The 11313-nt window shown below is 31.7% G+C and overlaps 1 protein-coding gene across 1 annotated transcript; it reads right to left on the bottom strand.

The window, feature by feature from the left end:
• Positions 1–3741: 3741 nt before the first annotated feature.
• LOC139511797 (cytochrome P450 2E1-like) lies at positions 3742–10437 on the bottom strand. Its single transcript, XM_071298884.1, has 4 exons — positions 9957–10437; positions 7035–7553; positions 5582–6022; positions 3742–4036 (listed from the first exon to the last, which is right to left on the bottom strand). The coding sequence occupies exons 1-4, from the start codon at positions 10300–10302 to the stop codon at positions 3855–3857; spliced, it is 1488 nt and encodes a 495-aa protein (XP_071154985.1). The 5' UTR covers positions 10303–10437; the 3' UTR covers positions 3742–3854.
• Between the last annotated feature and the right edge of the window lie 876 nt (positions 10438–11313).

The following is an 11313-nucleotide window of genomic DNA, read 5'->3' as shown; positions in this document are numbered from 1 at the left end:
TCCAGAATGAAGATTTGACAGTAGCAAAAAAATAGAATCACTGTATGTAATTGAACCCATTGGACAAGGTGATCTTTTTTCATCCCTTGGTGTCATCGTTTTAATCACCGTCGTCAATTTTTACAAAAATCTTTTGGGCCAAACTAGACAAATATGGCCACAATCATCTGTCAGTATCTAGTTTCTAAAACAAGTGCCTCTGATTTTTTTTTATTTTAATTTAAACATATTTATTTATAATGGATTGGAAAACAAGTTATTGCAACTTATATTCATCCCTTTCCACTTTGACTTTGATGACTACACCTACCAACCAATATGGCTGACATAGCTACAAATAATATCTAAATGTTAAAAAAATCAAAACTGTATTAATATGGAAAGAGCTTTAGGAAACTAGAATCTTACTGTGTGGAAAGTTTATAAATTCATTGCATCAATGGTAACTTCAAGAAATGTGTGTTATAAAATCTAAACGTCTAAAGTGTTTTTCGGAATTTTGTATTTATGTCTTTTTTGTATTTGAAGCTTCATAAATTGACATATTTGACATGCGAACCTGATAGCGGTTATTCCACGATCATGAAATCGGTCCATTAATTTGGTTTAATTTTTTACTTTAATGTCAAAAGACAAGTCTTAAATAAATGCTTCACAACTCAACATTGTTATCACGATCTGAAAAAAAAGGTACGAGATTAATTTCTGAACTTTTCTATGGAAACATTTTCCTTGCCGATTACCTGTATATATACTATTTTTATCCATCCGATTTTGTTTTCGTTTAAATGTTTATCAAGTTGCATGGCTTGAACACTAGGGCATGCCATCTTTTCCGACACAATTGATCTCATGGCTCAGAGTTCGTGTAATGTATAATTTTGCGTCAATATTCGTTTTTACCTAGACTTCGTCTGTTAGATAAAAGTAAGTTTTTTTATACTTAAATTTACTCAAATATATTTTTTAGCTGAAATGTATTAAACAAAGGTAAGTTCACACAAACCTGAAATCAACGCGATCGTAATTATCCAGTTCATCTTAGATAGCTTTTATCAGACCTTGACAGCCGGTTAAGTTAGTTTGATAAGCAGATCTTTATAACACACACACAGTCTTTGTTTAATCATTGAGAACGAAAATTGGGGAATGTGTCAAAGAAACAACAACCCGACTATACAGCAGAAAAAAGCTGAAGGCCACCAATGTGTCTTCAACACTATGACAAAAATCCGAACCCGGAGACGGGTTTCACTTGGTCATTTAAACAAAAATGTGTACTATAAAAAAGAAGATGTGGTATGATTGCCAATGAGACAACTGTCCACATGAAACCAAAAAACAACTATAGGTCACCGTACGGCCTTCAACAAGTTCAATGAAAATGAACGTCAAACTAAATTCTGATATACAACTGAACGAAAACCAAAGCAATACAAGACTAACAACAGCCAGAGACTCCTGACTTGGGACAGGAGCAAAAATGCGGCGTGGTAAAACTTGTTTTGTGAGATCTCAACCATCACCCTACACACACATCCATATGCACAGTAAAACTCACATTAAAAGAACTCCTAGTCCGAAAGAATTCACTAATTTACAGTATATATTTCAAACCAAAATAATCTTAAAAACTTGCTCGATTTTTATTTAAAATCTCGCTGGAAAATAAGGGTAAGAGTCAGAGAAAGATAAGCGATTAAGTCTAAAAAAATATATTATCTGTTGACTTTCTAATATGTTAAGAGATGCTTCTTTGGTTTCGTAGTTTGCAGATTTTATTTATGTCCAATAAACGTCCGTTGGCAATAACATATTTTTGTTAAGTATTTTGTATTTACAAAACCTCTGTGTTGTTTCACAAATCAACAAAACAGGAAGATTCAACTTTCTGTCTTTAAACGCCATGTGCCAGTATATATTGTGTATGAGTGGACATGGCGTAATTATTTATCATGTCTTTAAATGGTTTTCAGACAAAGCCGAACTAAACCTTACTTTAGAATACATTTTCTTTTGATTTATTCAGAAGTCTTGTTAAAGAGAAGCAACGATAAGGTAACTTGTTTATCTATTTTTAATATTAAAAATGATCGAGTACGTATCAAATTACATGCTTCAATCAGATAATCATATATTTTATGTGGTTTGGACCATAAGAGGATGTTTCTCAACCATAATGTTATCAAATGGCGATAAAAGCTATCGACAATATATGTATCGTTGTTTTCCTATGAAAAGTCAATGACGTTGTTCCATGACGATCGTGTTCTCGCTCTACCAGACTGGGGAAATCAAGTCTAACTAAAGTGTATTGATATATGAAATGGGCTCACCAATAGATCAAACCAATAAATTCATATTTTTGAATAATGCCCAACGAAAAAGGAGGTACGACTAGATCCATTATTTAGCCCCTACATTTACAAAATTAAAATGCTTATCCAAGCGTTTAAAGATATTCTAATTTAATTGATAAATGAACAGATAAATAAAAACCGGACACTTTAGTTCAAAATACACTTGTGATGTAGCTATAATGTTACGAACTTGCTGAAATTTACATATTTGAACTAGAGATGCGATTTCGCGCATGGTCAAAATATATGACGGCTTTACCCATTTTAAAGACATTCTCAAGAAGTCTATCATCGTGTGTCATATTATATTTGTGGGTTAGGCTGTTATTTATATCTCAATACAAATAGCAAGATCTTAAAATGAGTTTTATTTTTGCAGCTGTTGAACTCGGGGGAAGAAGTTTGAAGCCCTTATACCAATATGTGAAGCAGAGCTCAAAAATATCAATACATATGTCTATGGGTGTTATTTGATTGATCGATAGATAAATTTTTGGATTCTAAATTCCAAGTAGCCAAAAAATCTCCTTACTATTAGGGCTTCTTCAAATATTTTGCTGCAAAAAAGGTTCAAAATGGTCTCCTTTTGAGACCTTATTGAACTTGAGTAAAGACGAATACAATAAATACATTTTAATGCCAAAGAGCACAATATGACTAACATGTCAATATTAAAATGATTTTCTAACATTCAGTGTTAGTTTCATAAGTGACGATAATTTGTCCTCATACCCACAAAAAGTAATACAAAAATCGCAACACTTACACTTTGCTATGACTTTAAACCAGGTTCAATCCGTTATTCTTTTCTTAAAATGTCATGTACCAAGTCAGGAATATGACAGTTTTTATCAAATAGTTCGTTCCTATGTGTGCTGGCGTTTGTTTTTGTTGCACTTCAGTGGTCCTGTTTCCCTCAGGTTTGGTTTGTAACCCGGATTCGTTTTCTCTCAATCGATTTATGACTTTTGAACACCGGTATACCACTGTTGCTTTTATTTACAATCCGTTACTTGTTCATAAAGAGAAGTTTAATTCTTAAGGGTTACAAACATCTTATGGTTACTACTCAAATATTATAACAAAGTTCCTTGACGTAGTACCAGTTAAATCACTTACAAGAAAGGAAGTAAAAACACATTTAAAAGTCACTAAACAAAAAGGATATTCTATTGTTTTTTTAGTTTATACGATGAAAAAGACAGATTTACCCAAATTACAATCTCACTCATGAACAGAAGAGAGACAGACAATACCATAACGGAAAACGAAACGATCAAAGAGAATCAACAGTACACAACATTAAATATTCAATGAAAAAAGTAAAATCACAAAAATACTGAACTCCGAGGAAAATTCAAAAGGGAAAGCGATTGAATGATATTTTTCTTATATATACATTTCAATGTACCAAAATTGCTAAGCAATATTGTTTTCTTTTTATTTATAATGGTGAATGATATATATAATTACATTGATAATAGTAATCGAAGTTCAATTCCGAGAAATTGCTCTCAGTTTGAAACTACCAGGAGAATATGTAACGCCCAACTGTCCTCTCACTGGCGGTGGACTTTCTCCTTCTGGTGGAAGAATTTCGAACCTTTGAACCAAAGCTGTAAGGTATAGAAACACTTCCATCCTGGCTAGGGATTCTCCCAAGCAGACTCTTCTTCCTACAATAAATATATCACGTCTTGTCACTATTTCTGTGGTATACTGTTAAGGTAGCACAATACAAAGATTTTATAACTTCAACTCCCATGTTTTAAAATGTTGTAACTTTCTTAATAATGCTTGAAAATTTAAAAAAGTGATAGTTTTGGATAGCTTACAGATTACTCTTTCAAATTAATGCAATGTTATTATTATGTAACAATTATGTAACCAATTATAATGTTAACTATGTCTAAAATATTTTTCACCAAATTTCCACTTTCAAATGAAATTAGCTTCGGCATATGTATTCCTAGAGGGTTGATTTTATTACATGTTGTTCCTATGGCTGTGTCTCAGATTTCAAATAGAATGTATAGATCAAATTTTTCACCTAATTAAACATTATCTTCTTTTATGTGGTTAGGATGTTTACACTAATTAGAGATTTATGAGAGAATGGAATACCATAGGGACAATTTCAGACAACCTTTTGAAGCTCATGATGTGTTGATTAAGATTTTGTTAAAATGTTCTGTATAGTTAAAGAGATGATAGAGCTAAATTCATTCAAGTGAACTGACCGAGATTTTGTAACTTATTACATAATAAGTGATTACATAATGATTGCATAATAAAAAATATTGCTCTCATTTAAAAGACTAATCTTTTATCTATCTATATATACCTCTTTTATTATTTTTCATGCATTCATAAGAAAGTTACAGCATTTTAAAGGTTAGTGATTGGAAATAAAAAATCTTTGTATTGTGTTACCTTAAATAGACCACTAATAACGCTAAATGAAGCTACTTATTAAATATAAATTAAAATCCAACAAAAAGAGAAAGCTAGACCAAGGTTTTCTTACACTCCTATATTAACCTTGTACCTCCAATTCCTCCGATACACAATCGATAGGAACCGTAAAGAAAATACTATATTGGTGGAATCAATATATATAACTCTTTACAAAAAAAGAATTAACAAGTAAATAGGTGACCCATTGTAATCGTGTTTCAAACTGATTCAGTAACAGAAAAATAGACAGTCAGAAGCAAAAAGTGAAAACCAAATGGTATGAAGATTTCTGTAGGAAATTCGAATATCAAATTTAGTAAAAAGATAATCGGTTATTAAGATATAGTCATTCTATAGGTACATATTGAACACACAGAATTTCTTATCTTTCATTAGGTGTGCTCGAAACCAAAAGTTTATAAACCAAAATAAAATACCTTTTAGTAGCATTGAAACGCGGATGCTCAGCTAGCCATAAAACCAGGTTAAATCTACTGTTTTCTACATAAGGATATGCCTAAACAAAGTCAGGAATATGACAGTTGTTTTCCATTCATTTGATGTATTTCGCCATTTGATAAATGACGTTCCGTTTTTTAGTTTTCCTTGGAGTTATTCTTATTATTTTACTTTTTGCAGTTTTGTCCTGTTCCATACTAATGGTATGAGCTGCATGGTTGTTTATGACCTTCGAAACTTTTTGTCTTTCTCGATGATCTTCTAAAATGTAACCATTTATCTATAATTTTAAAATAAAAACATACCTAAGGAAAACGATAATATCTTGTCCTGCCCAGTTATCTTTCCATTTTCGTCAAGAAACCTATCTGGCTTAAAAGAGTGGCTGTCTGGAAATACGTTTTCATCATGAGCAACAGAATCAAGACATGGTATAATAACTGCGTTTTTCGGTATTATATATCCTTTAAAATATATATCTTCAGAAGCGTTATGTGGCAGAGAAAATGGCACTACATTTCCAAGTCTAAAAGTCTCAATTACGACAGCTTCACAGTAAGGGAGATTATGTTTGTCCGACATAGTAGGGAGACGTCCAGTGCCAACTATGTCGTCGATTTCCTGTCTCATTTTGATCTGTATGTCCATATCATTCATCAGGTAAACAAACGCCCATTCTATAGTTGTCGCCGAAGTTTCGGTACCAGCACCAAAAAGATCCGCTATTACAGACAGCAATTGCTCATCTGCAAAATACTAAAAACATTAGTCATTCTTCGAACAGTAGTATAATGTATACTGGTACCGAGATAATAATAAAGATATAACTAGTGAGACTTTTTTATTTCAACTGATGTTATGCGTTTTAAAACAGAAAATGGTCAAGTAAAAAGGAATGCTTGGAAAATACTAATGTATCTTGCAAAAAATCTGATTTTCTAACACAATTTTAGTTTGATTTTTATGCTTTTTCAATTTTTCAGCATCTGCCAATGAAGCCTTATTTGAAATGATGTTGTCATGTTTTGTGTATGTCCTTTTTGGCAATAAACAACAGATGTGAACACAAGCTGCCTTAATCTCCAATATCATTTATAACCGGGAGGTTTGGCCGGTTATTAGACCAGGTTAAAAGCCACCATGTCGTCTTAAAATGTCATGTGCCAAGTCAAGAATATGACATGCGCAGTTCTTATGTAATAGTCAGTTTCTAAGTATGTTGGCCTTTGTTTTTGTATTAGTTCAGTGTTTCTGTTGTTCCATATTGTTTTCCCCAAATAGTTGGTGCGTTTTCCTCGCAGATTTGTTTTCTCTTTATCGATTTATGACTATTGAACAGCGGTATACTACTGTTGCCTTTATTTATTAGTTCGGTATATGTCACGAGTTACTATCATGGTGTTAGCCTTATTATGATGTTCACAGAATAGAGGATGATGGAAAAAAAATAAAGTCAATAGATCAAAATTGACACAATAAATATAGAAAACTATAGGGTGCTTAAATATACATCATAGAAAACCAAGATAACAAAAATATGAAAGAGAAAAAATGGCATAATTAATTAAAGAATAAAGGAATAATCCAGACCCGTTTTGTATTTTCTAATCTGTATTTACTTCAGGTTCTTCAATGTAAAATGACATTGATTCCATTACTTCAAAAGCTACAGAAAAATCGTTAATTATAATAAGACTTTTAATTTAAGAATACTTCTGCAAATCCCCAGCCATCAATAAGTGGTGATTCGATTTTTACCTGTATAATATTCATTGCTTGGTCCTACTGTCTTCATTTGAACCAAGTACGCATCAATGAAATCTCGAATATTGTTCTCGTCCAGAGTCTCTCTGTGCTCTTTTAGTTCTTCTCCGAAAAAATTATCGAAAAACTCGTTAGCAACCTCTAATATGCGTTTGGCTCCAAACGGATCTCCAGGTAGTTTTTCAAGGATGGGAATGAAATTAAGAGCGCCAGAGAGGGCTGCTGTATTATTAACCTCGTCAAGAAGATTCACAAAATATCTAAATTTAGGATCATCATATTGAAACCGCCGTCCAACAGTAATGGACATGACATTGTTGGACAAACTGGTCCGAATTATACCCGGTAGATCAACGGACTTTCCTTTGAAAGATTCAAATAAATTAAGAAAGTTTTCAATTTCTTCCAGTATACTAGATTCAAAGCTCCTCTTCCCAAAACCAAAGTCTCGTAACTTTGAAAGTGCAAAAGTTCTTTGATGCTTCCAGTTAGGACCACTGCTAGCTATAACCCCTACAAAACATCAAGAAATATAATGTACATGTACTATGTCTGTAGTAAATCAAAAGTTTGTTTGAAATGTAGGAATTTCTATTAAAAAAATACTAACACAAAAATGTACTTTTTATTTGGAAACATGAGTTTTAAAACGACAAAAAAGCAACTGAAAATAAAACTTTGTAACTTTGATTCAGAGGGAGAGTGATATAGGTTGGTAAAGATTGGAAATTGGATAGAAGAAGTCAAATGAAAATGTGCATAAACACATCATAGATACCAGTATTGAAAATTTGTATTTGCGCCAGACGCGCGTTTCGTCTACAAAAGACTCATCAGTGACGCTCGAATAAAAAAAGAGTTAAGAAGCCAAAATAGAATACGAGTAGATTAAGGAAAAGAAAGAAAAGGATTACTCGTGGGCAGAATATATTCAAAGATTTAAAAAAAAAAAAAAAAAAAAAAAGTATGAATAATAAATTACCATGACAATTCAAAAGACAGGCGGTTGGACGTAGATAGAAAATCTGTAACAGATACTCTGCTGCATGATACAAGAATCCTAAAGGTACCAAACGCATTTAAAAGAATTTGAAAAAAAACTAATGTGAAGCTTATGATGTGAAGGATGAAATCAACAACCATGAAAAAATAGGACCAGGGGGAGACTTGTTTGCAAAATACGTTACCGCTAAAGAATCTGAATATCAAAATCTGTAAAAATTTCAAAGAATGCTTTGAAGAGATATGCATGTGTGAACGTTTTACATATGAAATATGAACGAATCGACAAGGAGTAAATGCAATTTTTGTGATAATTGTAAAAGTTACACAGGAAGTCCTGAAAATTCAGTATTAGACATAATAGGTGGACTTTTAAGAAAACTATCGATAAACTTGGTAAGAGATATATAGAAGGAAACATGTCTGACAAAGCACTTAACAGATAAAACATTTCAAGGACAATTAATGTGATGAGCTTAACAGTAACGGACCTATAAACGGCACATATATACCTGGTATACAGATTAAAATAGATAATAAGTTGAGAAAATGAGGGATAAAACAAGGGCATATACAGGTGGACAACTTGCGAAATACGTCATAATCAATCAAATTAATGAATTGAAACATATTTAGAATAGGGTACGTCTAGCATCTAGACAGACGGACAGTTGTTTATATCTGGTAGACAAAATCAATAACTGATTAAACATATATAAACACTTTGAGAAATGATGACGTGATTTATATTTAGAAAGAATGATACTCTTAACAATCGATTTGGATCCTAAAACACTGAAAAATGGTTCAAATTTATAACTTTTAGTAACAGACACATGTCTCCAAAAAATATTTACCATATACCGTAATATTGCATGATATACATGTATTGTAATTGTATAAAAGCATCATATTTAAGATACCAGATATTCAAATGCTAACTATATATATTTTACGCCCCCTCTTCTGGCATAAAACTTTTGATGAACGTCAATGTGACAGTTCTTAAACACCATCGAGTAAACCATTTTAAAATAAGCATGCATGCACGTAGTATATAAAAAAACAGATAAACTGTTGTTTTTAAAATATACTGAAACAATCTTTTATATAGTACATTGTTAAAGGGGCACAAGTTGTCAAATTCATGTTCATCGATTTGAACCAAATTCTCATAATTGATTGACACAAATGATTGATAACAATGTAAAACATTTATCCAAACTATTTAAAGTCTAAAATAAACATTTAACAGGACACGGGTATGGAAATACGTAGCTTCGTTTCGTGTGACTTTTAGTCTAGACGCCATCTAATTAACTATCGAGTTGACCTCTAAAGTCATCCGATGACCATATAAGCGATGTAAACATAAATATAGATATAAATAGATTAAGCTAACTCGTGCTGTTGAATTTTTCTAGGTCTATTTAATTTCATATTATAGATGAGAAAATTAATGTTTATCATAGTGTTTACCTGTATAAGAATGATTTTTTTGTGGATCGCATCACTCAATCAAATGATTTACCTTTGTTTCATTTTCAATGTTGACATTCTTTTCCTTTAAATAACTTTACACATACAATTTATGTGTTATCCATCTCAAGCTAAGGGGTTAAATTGAAGTTCACATGAATACGGATTCAATGAGGTCGAATTATTCACTTGCAAGTGAATAATTCATTATCAATGTTTTTAGCTGACTTTGACAAAATTGAACCATATTGGCTGCTAAAAGCGAATTATTATTTCACTATTTGCATTTCATCAATGATTGAGCAAAAAAAATAGTATATTAGATTTTTAATATATCTCGTAGCTAGTGCCCCTTTAAAGAACACCAGCACATGACTGGATAATTAAATGTTGTTTTGTTTTTTGACAAATAACCCGTATTTTATTATTACTTACCTTTATTTTTAACAAGTTTGAAAATAAATAACGGTGGTCTGTCTGAAGTTTCGTTTGCATGTTTTACAAATAACTCCCTCAAATTTTCACTGCCATTCACAAAAACTACCCAGTATGATCCCAACGATAGACTAATAATATCCCCATAATTTTGTCGTAGATCCCTAATTGCTTGCATGAAGTCCTTCTTGGCAACGTTATGCAGATTTCCTATGATAGGTAATGGTGTCGGTCCTGGAGGGTAACTTGCTGGTCTTCTTGATCTAAGCCATAACACAGAAGACAACACGAAGATCAGAAATAATAATATGTCAAACAAAGACATATCAATCCAGAAAACAATCATTGTCCAGGAATTCCAACTATCAAACACCTTTCATCCTATGGGTAAAAACAAGCTAGCAAACGTGTATAATTCTCTTAGTTATAATTATATCATGAAGGAAATTGGTGTTAAGTTCAATATTTAGCACAACGCTTCAATATACTGAACACAGGTATTTTTATACATGTTAATTTAGTTAAAAATAAACAACAAAAGTTCTCGTTTAACTTAATAATATAACTCTCTCATCATGCTCATATTTCAGAATTGAATATTAAAATGCTTGTTTTGACAATATGAACATTAAAACATGTTCAACAATCAAAAATTGCTATAAATAGATCTAAATACGTATATTGATCGAATTATATATTTTATACACTCGTTATACATGATATTATCATATTCCATGATTATAATCAATATACATGATATAGTAACAGTAACAGAACACTCGACAGAACAAAGACATGCATATTTACATCATTCACTGACTAGGAATATCTATATTAATTAGGGAATGTCAACAGCAAATAACTGATTCAAAAGCAAAAAAGTATATATCAGATTAATACATGGCATTTTTCATATCAGACTATATCATCAGCCCAAAGTTTAATATCAGCCTAAGCGTTTCGTCGACTCAAGTTTTTTTCTAGACAAATTAACGCTATAAAACTGTGAAAGGGTTTTGTTTTGTTTTGTTTTGAAGAACATATTTTGAGGTTTTCGTATTTTTGGAAATTATGCAATTATCCTTTAAGAATAAGTTATTTAGAAATAGCGATAGACGCGAAGAAAACATCGTTTACTTCAAATATTAAATAAAGACGAAACAGAGAGTCAAGTCGAAAAGAAACAAAGTGTAACAACATCAACATGTCAATGTCATCTCAACTCAGAACTGTCAACCAATTAACGTAACCGATTATTCACAATTATCATTAGAACGGCAGCAATTCTCTACCAAGAAAATCATTGAAAATACCTGAGAAAATACAATATAGTATCAACTTGGATATAAATGCTCCA

The sequence above is a fragment of the Mytilus edulis genome, chromosome 2 (assembly GCF_963676685.1).
Source record: "Mytilus edulis chromosome 2, xbMytEdul2.2, whole genome shotgun sequence".
Taxonomy (NCBI): Eukaryota; Metazoa; Mollusca; class Bivalvia; order Mytilida; family Mytilidae; genus Mytilus; species Mytilus edulis.
The sequence above is the reverse complement of the archived record's forward strand: the minus strand, read 5'-3'. Positions and strand labels throughout refer to the sequence as shown.